This window comes from Mytilus edulis, chromosome 10, assembly GCF_963676685.1.
Source record: "Mytilus edulis chromosome 10, xbMytEdul2.2, whole genome shotgun sequence".
NCBI lineage: Eukaryota > Metazoa > Mollusca > Bivalvia > Mytilida > Mytilidae > Mytilus > Mytilus edulis.
Genome location: NC_092353.1, coordinates 39553531 through 39573341, shown reverse-complemented (window position 1 = coordinate 39573341; position 19811 = coordinate 39553531). Strand labels below are relative to the sequence as shown.

The window sequence follows — 19811 nt, the reverse complement described above, 5'->3', positions numbered from 1 at the left end:
TATTGAAATTAAAAAAAAATCTCTATTTACAGTTTTATAAAATTTGGGTCACATCATTTCCCTGCAAAATGAAACAAATCGCTGTTTTGAAAAATAGGGGTCCATGAACTCGTTTTCAAATTAAATCAATTTGAATGATAAAAATCAGTCGAAAAATGCATCTTTTCCCGATAAGTCACAGTTTGACGTCGCGAAAATAACATTTTACGTTAGCAACGTCATTACCTTAAGACCCATGCTTATATAAGCACTAACTCATCATCACTCATAATTCATAAATATACTATCTACCCTTAATTTTTTATATATGAATTGACATTCTCAATAGCATCTTTATATATGATATGAAATTCATTCCCCAAATCAATATACAGTTATCAAACGTAAATGCATTTTTATATAGGATGTCATTAAAAAGGAGGGTCGTTTTTATATAAAATCTCGCAAAATTATGACCCATATTTTTGGCACATCCCCGTATACCCAATAATAGGAAGTTGACCCCCCCCCCCGTGATAAAAACACCCATTTCTTAATACATTTATTAACCAACTGAACAAAAGTGTATGTGTTTTTCTGTAATTGCCCTATTTTTCTGTTATGGCCCTGTATTAATGCCCAGTTTGTCTGTACTAAGCAGCCCAGTTAGGGTTTTTAATAAACTGGCAGTAATTTTTGGCAATAATGTACTTATAAAAAAGAAGATGTGGTATGATTGCCAATGAGACAACTATCCACAAAAGACCAAAATGACACAAACATTAACAACTATAGGTCACCGTACGACCTTCAACAATGAGCAAAGCCCATACTGCATAGTCAGCCGCGTATAAAAGGCCCCGATAAGACAATGTAAAACAATTGAAACGAGAAAACTAACGGCCTCATTTAAGAAAAAAATGAACGAAAAACAAATATGTAACACATAAACAAACGACAACCACTGAATTACAGCAGGGGCGGATCCAGCCATTTTAAAAAGGGGGGTTCCTAACCCAGGACAAATAATATCCAAATTAATTAAAAAGGCGTCCGATTCTCACATATATGATATATTATGTAATCAACTTGCCCCTAATTTGTCATTTTATATTATAACTATAGCATGTAATAAAATTTTGCAAATTTTAAGAAAAAAAAAATTTGTCCCCAAGGGTAATTTCCCTCCTGTTACCACTGGGTTTTTTTTACCTGTGGAAACGTTTACAAGACCAAGAGTTATTTTCCCCTTATGTATTGTGAAGAGCATCATTCCCTGCATGTATTAGTACAAAGAAATAGTTGGAAAGGCGGCCAGGTTTGAAAATTCAAGCCCATCCAAGGTAAGAATTTATAGAAAAATACTTATTGGTGTTCTATCCTGTTATAGCCTTTTTTTACACTTTCTGAGAATATTTTTAAGTGTGCACCACAACATTAAGTGTGTTTTTATATCATCTTTTTAAAAGTTATATGTCACAGGAAATACACTTACATTTAATGTGATAAAAAGGACAAAAACTATCGCGTAATTCCTTTCTGTTACGTTCTGTCATGTTACCTGATCAAAAGTAACAGCATAACCATCATCAGTAACAGGAAGGATGTTCAAAACAATTTCACTGAAGAATCGAACAGTTAATCTACTATATGCCAACCATTTCATTTAATATAAGTTATCACCACCATATCAAATAAATTTCAAAATAATATACAGTATATTGAATAAAAAAATAGGTTTTTTGCTTTTGATAACAGCAGAGAACATTGTGCAATTCTAGTATAGTAGATAGTAACAGAAAGGAATTTATTTTATAATTTTTCATTACCTAGGCAGATTTTTCATCTTGCAAATACAGTTTCAAAGGATAAATGACATTGTTTGCTGTTATCTTCCAATTGTGACCAATCTAAAATGATTTATTTTTCTTAAACTTTAAAATAAAGCAGAAAAATCCTTTCTGTTACCAACTCTGTCCTGTTACCGTTGTCCTGTTACTCAAGATTCTTTCATGTTACCAACATATCTGACTATATTTAAGTATATTTCTAAACCTTTTGTATTGCAAATGCTAAAATCAATAATTGGCATTTGATAAACTATTGCAGGATATACTAGTAAACCACAAATAGTGTCTTAAACTTATTCCTTATTCCCATTAGAAACTTTTTAAAATTGATTCACTTTGGTAACAGGAAAGAACTGGATTTTTTTTGTACCATTTTTTAAATTGCCATTGTTTCCTTATTAAACAATTATTTGAATTACAGACAACAGTTCCTAGATCCACAATGTGTGTTCATCGATTTGTGCTATTAAAATACAGGGTCTAAAGAAATTTTTTTTGTTTTTTTCTTGTTGCCAAAAACTAGACTTTTTCAGATATTGTCTCATATATATATATAAGTACAGATCAATCTCTGTTTATTTCAGTATAAATAATATGGATACACAATTTTAATGTATTATATATATAGAAAGATGGGTATATTTTTAATGGAGAAATGGCACATTCACCCGGAGACATCTTACAAAAAAATATTGAAGTTACCACCGTGACGATAATCGTTCCTTTCCCCACCCATCTTTGGAACGCAATTTAATCTGATCCCAAAGGCAAAGATCGTACAACCGAACGAAGAAGGTGATTTATGTCACATCATGTGTATGTCCATAAACTAGGAGGCAGACTGAATTTGACCAATATTTGAATTATTCTCCATATTTTTGTACAAATTGGTATAATCTCAAAAACACCTTGGCCACCAAAACTTGATCTAAACTGAGCAGAAAATGTATGCATGGTCCGGCTTCACCCCTTATTACTTAAACGCTTCAATTTGACCATCATCCAAGTATGGGTATGCTTACTTAGCAAAACATTGTATATAAATAAGTAGCATATATGACACCACTTACTGTATCTGGTTAAAAAAGTAAAACAATATAAAATTGATATTGAATCATTAAATGTGGCCTTTATTAATAATTAGTCTTTTATGATTTTTAATTTTAGTTCATGTATGTTGATGTTTATAGTATGATGTCGTTTATCACTAAGGGACGACATCAAAAGTTCAATGAAGGATAAAAAACTTAATTCAAATAGTTTTTTCACTGACCCCCCTACCCCCCTATTAACTTAATTTGAGAAAAAATGATTGACCCATATGGATATGTAAAAATGAATATCGGATAACCAAATCTTGCAACAGTTCAACCCCCCACCCCCAAACTATTTGAATTAAGTTTTTAATCTTACATTGATCTTTTGATTTCGTCCCTAAATGTGTACATGTTTTTGTTTAGGGGCCAGCCAAAGCATTGCCTTGCTGTGATGATGATCTGTTGGTGGCCTTCACCTGTTTTCTGCTCTCTGTTCGCATCAGGTTGCTGTCTCTTTGACAAATTTCCTTTTTTCATTCTCAATTTTATTTTACACATGTCATAAACTAAAATTAACATTATTCAGTAAATAAACATCTATGTATATTGTCAAATTTAAAGCTATCCAGCATGTTCAGGAGTTGATGCAATAGACAGAACCTATTGTGTATCAAAAATTAGTAGCAAAACAGTATTGTAGCCCTCACAGTTTAAAAAAAACATTTTTATTGCAAAATGAATGTATTTTGATAAGAATTAATTATTGATTGTATCTTTGATAGAAATTATAAAGAAAAATGGTCTCCCTGATAGAATTTTTAAAAGAAAGAAACATTCCTGTAGACAAGGTAGAGGAAGATAAGGTAAGCATGAATTTGAATATATTACAATTTATAAGAAAAAGACTATGAATATACATCTGAATGCCATGTTTTTAAAACCACCATCCATCAATCAAATGTCATGGTCAAAGTCGTACTAACAAAGGATAGACTGAAATTAGAAATAAAATGTTTTCAAACAGCTTTTTTCTTAAAAAGGCAACATATATTATTAAAATCTGCACACATAAAAAAAATTATACTTGTGTCAAGCTGTTCTCCTCAAATCTATGTTTAACCATATTTTTAGCTCACCTGGCCCAAAGGGCCAAGTGAGCTTTTCCCATCACTTTGCGTCCGTCGTTGTCTGTCGTCGTCCGTCGTCTTTAACTTTTACAAAAATCTTCTCCTCTGAAACTACTGGGCCAATTTAAATCAAACTTGGCCACAATCATCATTAGGGTATCTAGTTAAAAAATGTGTCAGGTGACCCGGCCGACCGACAAGATGGCCACCATGGCTAAAAATAGAACATCGGGGGGAAATGCAGTTTTTAGCTTATAACTCAAAAACCAAAGCACTTTAATAGAGCAAATCTGTCAAGGGGTTAAATCGTTTGTCAAGTCAATACATATCCACTTAGTAATTTTCAGATGAATTGGAGAACTGGTTGTTGGGTTGCTGCCCCCAATTGGTAATTTTAAAGAAATTTTGCATTTTTTTGTTATTACCTTGAATACTATATAGTATAGATAGATATAAACTGTAAACAGCAACAATGCTCAGCAAAGTAAGATCTACAAATAAGTCAACATGACTAAAATGGTCAGTTGACCCCTTAAGGAGTTACTGCCCTTTATAGTCAATTTTTAACAATTTTCATTAATTTGGTAAATTTTTACAAAATATTTTCCTCTGTAACTAATGGGACAAGTTTATTATAGATAGAGAAAATAGTAAGTAGCAAGAATGTTCAGTAAAGTAAAGATCTACAAAAACATCACCATCACCAAAACACAATTTTGTCATGAATCCATCTGTGTCCTTTGTTTAATATGCACATAGACCAAGGTGAGCGACAAAGGCTCTTAAGAGCCTCTAGTTAATATTGTTGTAAATAGAAAGTGTAAATTGCAAGGTGAGCAATTTTAGGCTCTGTTGTATATTGACATACATCTGTTGTACAAACAAAATGATACAAGCTCTTATATCAACATTTGTCTCTTTGATATTTTCAGATTGATTGTCAAGTGATATTATTATTGTCTGATGATGAACTGACAAAGTACATCCCTATCTATGGGGACAGGATAGCTGTGAAAGATTTTTGTAAGAACCAGGGTGGTACAGGTTCAAAGTCCAAAAAAAAGAAGACACTATTACAAAAGATAAGAAAAAGACTCCATCCAGCATCAAAAAGAAACTTGTTTAAAACAAAAAAAGATATAGATGAAAGCTCAAGTGATAGTGATGACAATCCTTCTACTTCCAAGAATATTGGAAATGATCATGCAGCAAAAAGTGAAAGGCGTATAGAACTTGGTTGGCTGATGAAAGAAGGAGATAGGATGAAACAAGTTCGCGGGCCAACTGGAGGGGGGACAAGACATCTTATTGTTGATAAAGATACTCTAGTGAGTACCATAAAAGAAACAGCTTTAAAACTTTACTTTCCAGAAGGAATATCACCCAGGGGTCAGATTGAAAAGTTTGTGGTTGACATCATGGATTTTAAACGCCAGTCAGCTAATTTAGATTTGTCTGTAGAGAATATTTATGACCGAAGCAAAATGAGGCTGTTAAGGTTTTATTTACTAACTGTACCTAAAGAAAGGGATAACACTGAACAAGAAAAGAATTCAACAACAAGGACCAAAGAAAATGAAGACCAAGAAAGTGTGTCACAGCTGTTGAGGTTAGAAAACCATGAAAATAAAAGTTCTCATAGTTCTTATAATGAGCATACCAGTTTGAACATGTGCAGTGATGATGAAATTCAGTTTGGACCTGTATTGGCTGATATTGATGATATCTATGACTCAACAATTCCTTTGAATGATATCCACACTCAATCTGACAGTCAGCCAGAGAATAGTTATATCGCCAATGATCCTGGAATAATCACTAATAGTCTTGGAATAATCGCCGATGGTCCTGGATTAATAAATAATGAACAATTATTTCTTGATCCATTCCATTCTGTGAAAATTAGTGTTCATAGAGGAAATTTAATGATAGAAATGATGAAAATATTTTCAGATCCAACAATAATGTATGCTACAATGTACATTTTTTGATGTCAGTATGATATTGCCAACTGGAAAAGCGGAAGAAGGGGTAGGGGAAGGAATTTTTAGAGATTGCCTTACTGAATTTTGGAATGAGTTTATGGACAATTGTTGCATTGGAAATTCACAGAAAGTCCCTACAATAAGACACGATTTTCAAGAGGAGCAGTGGCTGTCCATTGGCAGAATTATATTTAAAGGATGGCAGATAGCCAATTACTTGCCCATTGGACTTTCCATAATTGTTATGGAAAATGCAATGTATGGAAAGTTTAAGTCAGATTTAATGGAAAATTTTCTTTGTTTTATCACTGAGGAAGACAAAACATTATTTTCCACTGCTTTAAAAGATTACGAGTCAGTTGATAATGATGAACTTATAGACGCTTTAGAGAACCATAGCTGCAGGTCTGCAGTCACAAAAGAAAGCATTACGCGTATTTTGCTAGAAATCGCACATAAGGAAATGGTTCAGGAGTGCAACTTTATAACTGATGCTTGGGCCAAGATATTATCTCAACTCGGACAGTCTCTTTCTTATGAGAATTTGACAGAAATATACAGTAAACTGGAACCCAGCAATCGCAAAGTTACCAAAATGCTGCATTTTTCAGATAATTTGTCTAATTTGGAACGTGAAGTTATGAACCACCTTCAGCGGTATGTTAGAGAACTTGATAAAGTATTGTTGAAAAAATTTCTTAGATTTTGCACTGGATCTGATTTAATTTTGGATGGGAAGGATACAATCACTGTTGAATTTGTAGTTCTTGATGTTTTGGGCGTCGACCAATAGCCCATACATGTGGTCGTGTTCTCAGAATACCAAGAAATTATGAAAATTTTACTATTTTCCGTAGCGAATTCAACAACATTTTAAATACTTCTGTATGGGTAATGGACATTGTATAATTGCATTGATTTACATCAAACCAGGTAAAATCAGCAGCAGGATTTTATCATTGATTGCCTTTGTATCAATATCATGTTCAATATTTCCTGGTTTTTTTCACATGACAATAAAAGAAACTAGCCTAAGAACCTACAAATTAGGCATGATAAAGCTTATGATGAATGGAAATAAGATATTGGTTTTGTTCATTTAAGTCTTTTTTTGTGAAATACACAACTTATTAGATATTAAGATTTAACATTTTTATTGAGATTTCAATTGTTTTTTATTAGTCATATAAGTAGCTGAAATGCAACTGATTTTTTAGTTCATACAGGTTTAATTTTGTTATAAAACTGTTTGTTGCTGAAGTGCAACTTCATTATTAGCTATACATAGTACCCTTAAATAAGGAAGTTGGATTAACTTGACTTTTGTATACTTTTTTTATATTTTATTTGAGAGATTTTTCACAATTTTTGATTTGTGTAGACCTTGTTCTCCTAAAATAATTTGGACGTTGACCAGCAGTCATTTCTTCGTGTGGTGAATTTAACAGCATGTTAAGTACTTGTGTATGTTTTGATAAACATTGTATGATTATTGCATTAATTAACATAATCACAAGTTGAAAAATCATTGAGTGGTCATGTTCAGTATTTTCAGTTTGTTTCATACTCAAACATACACGTTGTTGTTATTTCATGAATGTAAAATAAACAAACTAGAGCTTACAAGCAAGGTATGACAAAGAAGAGTATTTTTTTGGTGAAATACAGCTTAAGAGAAAGAAAAGATTTTACTGATTAAAGAGTTTTGCATTGTTAATTTTTAATGAATGGTTGCTGAAATGCAACTTTTGTGATTGTTAATTTCAACATATTTGAATACTTTATTAAATTTGAAATAAATAATTTCAGTAAGATATATGTATGGGTTTTTTTTAATAACTAGACAACAAACATGAAAGTGTGTTTTAGATTCATGTATATATATATATATATATCTTGTTGTCTTGTCTTGTCTTGTCTTGTCTTGTCTTGTCTTGTCTTGTGAAATAAACATATTCAATGTGTACTATTTATATGGTGACACTTTTGATTTTCTCTGGCCATTTTCTGAATGTGAATACCCTGTTTGCAGAACCCTTGATTGCACTTGTATTTATACTTTTGTTACAGAAGCTTGTGTCTCCGGTAAATGTTGCCTTTTGCTTGACGCTGTTTGGGATCTAAGGTTACAAGTTCACTGAAAATAGGCAACAGGAGCTTAACTTACCTTATCCTAAACATGAAAGGACTTCGGTTACAATAGTCAGGCCTTACTCAAATACAACAGAAATATTATAAAGCGGGAACATGGGTCGTAAGGGTAAACAAAAGTAAAAATTGAGAAAGGAAATGGGGAATGTGTCAAAGCGACAACAACCCGACCATAGAGCAGACAACAGCCGAAGCCCACCAATGAGTCTTCAATGTAGCGAGAATTCACGCACCCGTAGGTGTCATTCAGATGGCCCCTAAAAATATGTATACTAGTACAGTGATAATGGACGTCATACTAAACTCCGAATTATACACAAGAAACTAAAATTAAAAATCATACAAGACTAACAAAGGCCAGAGGCTCCTGACTTGGGACAGGCGCAAAATTGCGGCGGGGTTAAACATGTTTATTAGATCTCAACCCTCCCCTTATACATCAAGCCAATGTAGAAAAGTACATGGTTTGGTCAAACGGTGAAGACGAACCCTATTTTATCATAATGACACTCCAGACAAATACAAGCAATAGTATGATAAAATAAAAGTAAAATTTAAGTTCTTTTACACGCATTTGCTAACAACAAGCGACGAACTTGACTACGTAGAAAATATTGTTCACTGAGTAGTCTGGACATACACCTATGTACGAATTAAAGTGACTACTTGGAAACTATTTATGTTAATTTCTCTCTTTTTATAAGAAAAAGGATGACTATATTTGGTGAATGCATATCTAGCAAGATCCTTGTGTTAGACTGTTATGTTTTCGTGATAATAGGCCCTCTATATTTGGTTGTATGGAATGATTTTACCCAAGGTTTCCAACTGGCAGGCATCTGACCTTGTTCTCATTATCCCTTATGAAAAGAGAAACATTGCTGCAAGAAGACCTGAAAGTTGTTCACCAGTGTTCGCCACTAGCAACGACCTTCCGGCAAATATATGTAAAAGTTGCCGCAATGTTGCCGCAAACTCTTAACTTTCTTAAATTTGAAGGAACTTTGTAAACAACTTTAAAGCAATCCTTCGCCGCATACTGAGCATGCTCCATGTACTAAAGTCAGACTTGCTGCTTCTTTGAATTTGAAATAGGAGGGAAGTTTTAATGTTGGTGTTTTCATGTAAAAAGTAAACGGATGTTATATATAATTGATGTCTGAGCTACATATGATTCAATTAGTTCCTGGAACAGGCCATTCATCATTGATCATCTCTTTGTAAGTTAATTTAGACAGTTTTTGCATAATAATAATTTTGGTCATAATAATTAATTAAATGTTGATCCTCATGTGCATCATTTTGAATAAGAAGTGCAGTTTTGAAAAAGAATCAACAGAAAGGTGGTCATAAGGCATCATTATCATTTGTTTTGTCAGAAGTTCACCGCAAACTATACAAGGCTTTAAAAGTTTACCGGAGATTCACCACAAAAATTCCCAGAAGTTCGCCACAAACTTTATCAGGCTATAGATCAAAGTTTGCCGGAGGTTCACCACAAATAGTCGCCAGAAATTCATCACAAACTATGTAAGGCTATAAAACTTAGCGGCAGTTCTGCTGCAACCTTCGTTTGCATGGTAAAAAGTCGTGGTGAAGTTACGGCAAACTATTTGCAACAACCGTACCGCAGTGTTTGCGGCACCAACAGTTTGCCAGAAGGCTGATTTTTCGGTAAGGGATCCTGGTTCAGTGGTCCTGCAAAGTTAACTTTTTGTGATTTATATATAAAATATCTTATAAATAAAATTGAGAAAGGAAATGTGTCAAAGTGACAGCAACCCGACCATAGAGCAGACATCATAAGGTATAAAAAATATAGCCACTCTTGTTTTTTCATTATATCTGTGTATGCTTATTGATAATATCTTAGACTAGGGAAAATGATTTCCATTTTTTGCAATTGAATTTAAACTAGTTTTCAGTACTTTATTGGGTTTATTTATTACAAGTTCTGTGCCTTTTTTTCATTTCATAAATAAATCCGTTTTCAACAAGTTATTCTTGTTTTGTGCTGATTCAGTTTTGTCACAGTTGTGTGGATGATTGCTCGTTCATAAACATGTTAAAACTATGACATTTTATGTTTGCCTGCTTAAAGTCAGGATTCCGCAATTAAGGTCACGTTACAGTAAATGGGCTATGTCACAGATTTCAGTAAAATTTGGCATACAACTCTGGCTCGATGAACTTCAACTGAAAATCGAAAAAATATTGCATTTATCTCAATTATCATTTGAAATATTACTGATTGAATTCTTACAAAATGGGTGAACATTTGTATAGAAAGCACATAAAATCGGCGAAAACCCTTCTAAAATTTGTCTTAAAATCGTCAAATCTCTTATTCTACTCCATAGATTTTTCTTAAAAAATTGTATGTTGTTGATACTTAAATTTTCGTTATAATGATGCAAAATAAAGATAGGGTCACCGACTTCGTTTTTACGGTATACTTCATTTAAAGTTTGCGTTCTTTGTGAAAAAATCCAACAAAACGTCGAAATAATCGTAACGTTATCGCGGTGCAGGCCGTAAAACGTTGATTTTTGACGTTTTTCACTACCAACAAGGTAACAAATTGATTATTAGACAAAAAACGAAGTCGGTGACCCTATGATTATTTTATATCAATAAAACAGAAATTTATGTGTCAACAATATATAGTTTTTTACGAAAAATCTATGGAGTGGAATTAGAGATTTGGCGATTTTAAGACAAATTTTAGAAGGTTTTTCGCCGATTTCATGTGCTTTCTATATAATATTCACCCATATTAAAAGAAATCAATCTGCAATTTTTCAGATAATAAAAGAGATAAATGTATGATTTTTTCGATTTTCAGTTGTAGTTCAACGTGCCAAGGTTATATGCAAATTTTTAGCAAAATCTGCGACTTAGCCCATTTACTGTTCCTTGACCTTAAAGGCTTGCATCGATAAACGTCTGTCAAAATTGGTTTCGTTGATTTTTTCTTTTTATGGGATATGATGGATATGCAGTTAATTTGTCTCATTGATTGCGATCAATCGCACCAAAAGTATTTGAATAAATGATGAACCAAAAGGGACCATATTTGGGGAAAAACGATTCATAATTGTGTCTTTTTTTCAAAATATACTACTGAGGTATACATTTTCATTGACTGTTCCTAAATTGCTTTGTTACAGTTTCAAAATGTATACTGACAACTTTTGTACAAATTTATCGTAGATCGATAAAAAAAAATAGATACTTGTGACCTATTGTAATATCTGTCATATTAACCAGAATGAAACTAAAACATGACCTGAAACATTTCACACAATTCTTACAAAGTTTTCATCATAATTAGAATGCTGTTCAGGATCCTGTTGAGTGTCGTTTGTTGATGTGATCATAAGTGATCCTAGTTTTCTTTATAGATTAGACAGTTGATTTTCCTGTTTAAGTTGTCTTACACTAGTCATTTTGAGAACCTTTAAAGTTTGCTATTCGATGTGAGCCAACGCTCCGTGATGAAGACCGTATCTAAACCTATAATTTTTAACTTTTAATAAATTGTGACATGGATGGAGAGTTGTCTCATTAGCACTCATATTTCATCTTCTGAATTATATATGTACTCAGTTTTACCTTGTTGTGAGCATTTATGGTAAACTCCTTCGACTGATCACACAGTCACATTTCACTACTGATGAACAGTAAGTTTTGGGTCAAACTCGTACTTTTACATGATCAAACATAAAAGTAATCTTTTGATATGTGAACTAAGTATTAATTCGATTTGGCTAACTTTATATATGTTACACTTTGCCGATGACATCTTCAGAGAAACCACGGAATTTATTTCAGTTGAAGACTTTATAACCTGCGGGCTCATGGTTTCTTTTTCAAGAATCAACGCTTATCCATTGTATCTATATCACATAAACTACTATGACTAAAAACATTTATTCTAAAAAGAGACGGACGGACCCAAGACTTTTGAATATAATAACCATCTTAAATATATCGTCGACGTGGCATAACAAAATTAATGTCGTAAATTGAGCAGCATGTCAGTCTTGTGTCAATCAACATTAACGAAACTAGTCCGAGATTACTCTGACGTACAACGGCTGTTTTGCCAGACAAGATGGAGCCGTGGGACGGTCGCTTGTCTGGCAAAAAAGCCGTTGGACGTCAGAGTAATCTCGCACTATAACGAAACCAGACATAAAGTAAAATGCATAAACACAAATATAATTTTAAAATTGTACATGTTACCAGAGAAAAAATAATCATAATATCGAAGTCTACATAAGTTTGATAGTGATATCACTGTAATGCTAAGTCCGTTTCAAATCGTTCCAGTAAACACCGATACAAAGTGGCAGCTTCAAAAGCATCTGTTGGTAAACTATGTCCTAATTCTTCCATGTATAAGTTTGCGAGATCGTAAATGTCTTCATCGCATGGTAGACTACAATACGTAGATTGCTCTAAACAAATTTCAACTTCATCGATGTCAGGGCTAGTAACATAATCACTTGTTCCGTACACTTCAGGAACCGAGTAGAGTACATACGGTCGTCCATACACACCATGTTGTTAATTATTTTTTCTGATTTTATGGGCGTTCCAAATACTTACAACCTCTAAAAGTTCTTTCTTGAATTGAAAATAAATAATTAGTTTCAGGTTTCAGTCGATGAATTTTCGTGTATAAAACACTTTATATGCAAAGACATGAGATGGTACGAATATTTTCGAAGGTGACATTATGTATGATATTAAAGCATATATTTTAAGGCTGATGTTGACATTGTAAAATTTGGATAACATTTTTATTGCACAAAATATGTTCGTATTATAGTCTTTAGTTCACAATTATTATCTAAGTGAAAAGAATTTTATGATAGCTTTATAAAGCAGTTTTAAAAGTTGCTGTCTGCTTAACGTAAATAAACAGAAGTATATGCTATAGTATATACATTTCTTTACAGTGTTTTTTTTTCAAATAAAAACAATTAATTTCCTCACTATAAATGAATTTCATGTCGGGAGTACTAATCTGCCTTGTAATGACATTTGATTTGTTTTTCAGAGAGGTTTTATTCTTATGTATAATAACAGTTAAACAAACAAATATTGAAGTTTAAAACAAATGGCTAGCCTTAAAAAGGTATAAATGAACAGATAAACGGACTTAAGTTGAAGCATTAAAATTGGACATGAGGGCGGATAGAAGTTTAAAGGGCGTTTATTTGGTCTATGCCCATGCATTGATGGGTACATAAGTCACTATTATGACTTCTTTTTATTTATCCACAATTACATTAACTGTGGACGTAAACAATTTTCCTTTGTTTTGCTTGGTCTACATAATTATATTAGCGTTAAAATAGGGAAATAGGAAGGATAATTCTGTTCGAAAATAAGTACCTGAATCAGTCTCAGGAAACAGAACCTTATCAAGTTTTTATGAAGATGATCTCCTGAAAATAATCCATCCTCTTTTATATCTTTAAAAAATGTCATCCAAAACTGTGAGTTTTCTTTTCTATAAATTCCCCACCATGATTCAATTCGTTGATTATGTTGGCTTGTGCCGTAAAGAAACGCACTGTTATTTCGAGCATACGTATCATTATCATTGCGTCGTAAAAAAGACTGCATTTCAGCGACCTTACTATTTTCGGTACCAAGATCTCCTCTTATCACCATAGGTCCTCCCTTCCGAAGAATAGCTTTGACAAAATACCCAGAAATAACCCGAGGGTCACTACTAGTCTGTCCTGCCTCCAACCATATTATCAGTCTAGAAAAGCCATCTATGCATCCATTTATGCATATTCCAAAAGGTTTAAGTTTATCATAGGAATCCAAATGCCATATAAAGTTTGGCCCTTTCGAACAATATTCTCTCCTATGTAATCGACCTTTTCGTCGCATTTCAACTCCTTCAGGGTTTATAATTTGCATTATAATTCGCACATACTATTTTTGTATAGTTAAACCTGCTTGTCTACACTTCATAAACATCCAGCGATAACCATGAAGCCTTCCAGATCCTATAATGTTGTCTTTGATAAAAGCAACGACATCTTCAAGTGGCGTGTAGTGTTTTCGGCGAAATAAACGTAGCTTCTTCAATATTCGTTTCAGGTGTCGATAAGAAATAATGTAGTGATGATGTTTTGCTAAAAGTGACAGTATTTCCATATAATCGAGTCCCATTTCGAAATAAACCCTTATGTATTTCTCCATTCTTTCACTTTTAAGAGAAGATACTAGTCGCCGTACCATCAGCGCTGAATGAATTTGAATAACATTTTGTGCGCACATTATATTATGTCGTGCGCACATTATATTATATTGTGCGCACAATATATTATGTTGTGCGCACAATATATTATGTTGTGTGCACAAGATATTATTTTGTGCGCACACGATATTAAGTTGTGCGCACAATATATTTAAGTTGTGCGCACAATATATTATGTTGTGCGCACAATATATTTAAATTGAGTGCACAATATATTTAAGTTGTGCGCACAAGATATTATTTTGTGCGCACACGATATTATTTTGTGCGCATAATATATTTAAGTTGTGCGCACAATATATTATGTTGTGCGCACAATATATTTAAGTTGTGCGCACAATATATTATTTTGTGCGCACAATATATTATTTTGTGCGCACAATATATTTTTTTTTCTTTGCATGTCCCTAGCGGGGCTCCGTAGTACGATTTTCCAATCTCAACCCGACATATTTTAACATTTTACATCACTTATCGTAATAAATTGAGATATTTATATTTCATATGACCTTATTGCTATTTAGTCCAATACAAAAAAAAACCAGTTACTTACATAACTTCCTGTTGGGGTTAAATGTCGCAAAAACAGAGGTTATCAGTTATGAGCTGCGTGAGTAACACGCTTAGAAAGCATATATTTTGAAATGTACATAGTTTAAGAATAAAATTTTTACAGACATATTAAAATTAAAAAAATGCTTGGATTGAAGTGTTTACGGTGGTTTAAACATGACTCTTTAACAGTTTATGCACAAACAAATTGTTTAATCAGGGCCCCAAGAAAGCTTCAATGGCATACGATACAATTACAGGGGAGGTTATGACGTTGCCAACGTAAAATGTTATTTTTTGCGACGTCAAACTGTGATATATCGGAAAAGAAGAATTTTTCGACTGATTTTTACCATTTAAACTGATTTAACTTGAAAACGAATTCATGGACCCATATTGTTTTGAATTATATTAGGTTTGATTACATATGAAGATTATTTGTTCTAATTTTTATGAAAAAGTCAACAAAGATTTTTTTTACACAGCAAAAAGCCGTTTTTTTTTTTCTAAAATCCTGAAACTTTGATAACAATTCTTATTTCCAAAGAATTGTTATACTTTAGAGCATACTTATGTAAAGAAGATTTTCCAAATGTTTTTACAAAAATTCGCTTGTGTAAATCTTTTGAAACAAAAAAGTTAGGTATGTCTATCCAAAGGATAAAACTTTCCAAAAAAACGAAATTTTGAGTAAATGTCTAAAATTTCGACCCAAGTTATCTCTTACAGTAGCATATGAAGGTATATTTGTTGTTACATATTTGAATTGCTTATGTGAAAAATAGCTCGTCAAAAATTCATCGTGGGATCGAAACTGTATCGTATGCCCTTAACTGTTTCGTGCCGTCATGACAAAGTGTAATATCATAACTTAACCGGATTGTAATAAATAGCTATAAGGTGTATTCATCATAGTTCTGCAATATTCACTTTTGTAATGTAATGTGTGCATTTATCAATTGAAAATTCTCCGCGTTACAAGAAGAATTTGTTCATGTTACTGGATTATTCATCCATCAATTCTTTGGTTCGATCGCAAATTCTCCATTATGTTTATTGTATAAGTTTTTAGTTTTAATACATTGAATACCTCATTGTAGTCAAATACAGAATAACGCAGTGAATGAAATACACGAAGACGCATTCAAGTACAACACAAATATATATGAAATGTAAGATAAATAAATTGACAAGTGTTCACCCTATGCATATGAATTAGTATTAGATAAAATACAAAGGTAACAAAGAAACAGGCCGGTAACAACCGTTGCCGGATAGTTTTTCTGCACGAGTAGTCAGGTCAAGGTCCGAGGCGATAGCCGAGTTTTCTGCACGAGTAGTCAGGTCAAGGTCCGAGGCGATAGCCGAGGACCTTGACCTGACTACAAGTGCAGAAAAACTATTCGGCTGGTTGTTACCGGCCAGTTTATTTTGTTACTTTTGTTTTTATCTGACTTGTACGACGGTTCAATAAAGTAATAATACATTCTGCAAGACTAAACATTTGAGAAACTAAGATAGCCATAAAGCAGTAAATGTTAGTTATAATAGTATAAACACATTTTTTTTTCATTTCCCTTTAACCGAGATTTTTTTTTAAGAAAAAAAATCAGGAATCTTATAATTTGATAAAAAAAAGAACCATTTCAAGTAAAAGATGAATGCTGTACACATTTAAGACTTTTTAAAATGCAACTTCGTAAGAAAGTAATATACTAAAGAAATATTTTAGTGGTTGATAGGATAACGTTTGATTTTTATGGATGAAACGGAAAGCGGAGTGCCGGGGGGGGGGGGGGGGGGGGGGGGGGTGGTAATTAATTTTAAAACAAACAGGCTGTGATCTTTATTTTTGATGAAAAAATGCAGAATGTGCCATTCAATCCCCCCATCCCCCTTTAAAAAATCGTAAAAATAGCGCGTTTGTCGCCAAATACATGAATTTAATATTCAATGATTGGAGGTCCCGTGAGTTGGAACAACCCTTTTTTTGTATGATCAATGCATTTAAATGGGGACATAAAGTTGGACCCCCCCTGTTTTGTCCTGGATTTGGACCTGGATCCGCCACTGATATAAATTCGATAACAATATAAATGTATCAAAAGAATGAATTTCCTACAATGTACTTCATTAGTAATAAATTTTTTATGAAAAAATGGATTTTGTCTTAATGTTAAAAAATTATATATATTCAGGCATATACTTTTTTTTTTAATTTAAATTCATGCTCATCTCTTAGATCTGCAAGTGTTGATCGTGATTAAACACGTGTTACTATATGATCCAATCGCAGCTTACTGTCCAAAATTGATGACATAAGTTGAATGATTTTCTTCTAGATTTGCTGCTTATTTGGACGCGTATTACATGAACACTTTTTGTTTATAGGATCAATCGTCTATTGGTGAGTTGATAGGGATTTTATCTTTTGATAAGATTTGATTTTTATTTACTTATTTCCTGTCTTATTTTTATTGAAATATACACGTCAGTATCATCATTTCTTTACTTTCAGCATTGTCCAAAATACTATTCATGTCCATATATTGAAGAAAACATTTATTGACCGAATAGTTTTGCTTTATAAAGGGGGCGTTATATGTTCTTTTTTGAGTATATTAATTATTATTTACTTTTCAACGCCATCACCCAAATGTTTTTGTTTAAATTAGCACTATTTACGGTATTCGGAAAATCAGGAATCATGCAAAACATTAATTTGTCATCTGCTTGACCATAATAATTTTTTTCTCATAAAATTTGGGATCAAAATATCTTTTTAAGGAGAAAACCATACCCCCTCCCCCTTTTGAAGTTAAATGTCTAATCCCTTAGTGTACTGATATGAATAGTGTTTTACTGGAAATATTTGAAAAAAGATATTGATGCTAACGTAAATATTTTGTTCAATAAAAAGACAGGAAATAAGTCGGTGAATAAAAAAGTTCAAATCTAATTGAAAGTTAAAGTGCCCATGAACTCACTGATCATGCACGAGTGGTTCTATTCATAAAAAGTGTCCGTGTAACAACTAAAAAGAGTCCGTGTATCATCTAAAAAGAGTCCGTGTAACACCCGTTAATGTACTGTTTTTCTATAGCTCTGCGGGGGGCAAAGTCGTACAAATACACGTACACTATACCTTACATTATTTTTGCAATCAAATGCCCTGAATATACATAACTTTATTTGAAAATACGGATATTCTTTTGACTTGTAACTTGTTGTAAGTTGACTGAAGAAATCACTTTAAATTGGGAATTTGTATCCCTCATGCATAGCTCTGAATCGTGTCCGGGTTTAGCTATAATGTTGGTCAATTTCCGTTATATCTGCTCTCAAACGTTGGTTTTTTGTTTTGGAATTTCAACATTCTGGTCTCAAGCATCACTGGCGAGACGTTTACTTTCGAACAACAAATATGGTGCAGTAAAATATGTATCGTTTAAAGTTATCAATTGAAAACCAATTTCTCAATTGAACTTCAAATTCAAAATTCAAAATTAACTCACACTTGCACTGGTAAAAACACTGTAATTTAGAATGTCTAGATTCTCGCTGCAACCTTTATTAAATAAAACAAGATATATTGATTTGTAATAATCATAATTTGTATAAATGTAGGCGCGGTTTAATCTACTATTCTGTCTTACATTTGCCTTGTTATCTACATATAGTTTCAGGGCATCGATGGCCAAATTATCTAAGTACATCAATACTGATGTTGTGAGTTCGAACCAGGAAAATAGCAGGTGCGTTCAAATCCGCCCTGAATTGACTATGTCTGTTCAACTCTGCCCTGAATTGATTATGACTGTTCAATTCCGCCCTGAATTGACTATGACTGTTCAACTCCGCCCTGAATTGACTATGACTGTTCAAATCCGCCCTGAATTGACTATGACTGCCACTTTTATTGTTCTGGCTTCCGCTGCCAATGTGAACATTGGCGCCACAGTATAGTCTAGAGTGCCGAAAGTGGCGTTAATTATCAACAATCAACTAATCAATCTATATTTGAAATAGAAGTTATATCTGTCAACTGATTAGTGAAGGCTAATTTATGTTTAATAATAGTGCCATTGCTCAATTTCCGACATTAAGCCATACAATATTATGTTTAGTCTTTTGAATGGTTGTAAAAAAATAATTATGATCTTTATAATGGCTTTCAAAACGATGTGCCTCGCAGAAAGGCACCTTCAGTTTCGTTGCCTCTTTGAATTAACAGAGGACTGAATTTTGTAGTATATAAATTTCAAATTTCGAGTACATGATGATACCATTGATAACATCATGAAATAGATTTATACCTCGTTAAAGAAAATTACAATGAAAGAGAGCGATTAAAAACACGTCACCATATTCGATTAAAAGCTAAATTCCTTGTAAATACAGGTACAACAGGAAACAATGTTCATATATTATTTCATTTGTCCTTTATTTATATATCATTTAAATATATGATTTTTTTCCATCCATAGACTGCTATGTGCCAATTAAGACGGGAAATTTGCAGGCACTTTAGTTCAAGGATGTCTCCAAACTTTCAATTTACAACCACCCTTTTTCCTGTTTATGTAGAACAAATATCATTATTGTTTCCATTTCAATCCATGCAACTGGTTCTAATGCTGGGTCTTAAAAACGGATATGTCTACCAAGTCCTGCAGTACACAAGTACAACTTTGTTGAGAGATCGTTAATATATTTCCCTGAAATCAGACTTAAGAGAAAAATCATCCAAAATCATATATTTTTTTTTTAAATATTTAATTAGAGATTCACAACTACATAACACAAAAACGCTTCCATGCGTCCTCTTTTTTAAAAAATAA

At 32.8% G+C, this 19811-nt stretch overlaps 1 protein-coding gene across 1 annotated transcript; it reads left to right on the top strand.

The window, feature by feature from the left end:
- Positions 1-2504: 2504 nt before the first annotated feature.
- On the top strand, positions 2505-5984 carry LOC139492759 (uncharacterized). Its single transcript, XM_071280910.1, has 2 exons — positions 2505-3729; positions 4926-5984. The coding sequence occupies exons 1-2, from the start codon at positions 3664-3666 to the stop codon at positions 5982-5984; spliced, it is 1125 nt and encodes a 374-aa protein (XP_071137011.1). The 5' UTR covers positions 2505-3663.
- The last annotated feature ends 13827 nt before the right edge of the window (positions 5985-19811 follow it).

Bases quoted from the DNA above. Each gene is read 5' to 3' on its own strand.
- LOC139492759 (XM_071280910.1), top strand. From the start codon at position 3,664: ATGGTCTCCCTGATAGAATTTTTAAAAGAAAGAAACATTCCTGTAGAC. The intron at 3,730-4,925 runs GTAAGCATGAAT...TGATATTTTCAG, and splicing joins ACAAGGTAGAGGAAGATAAG to ATTGATTGTCAAGTGATATT.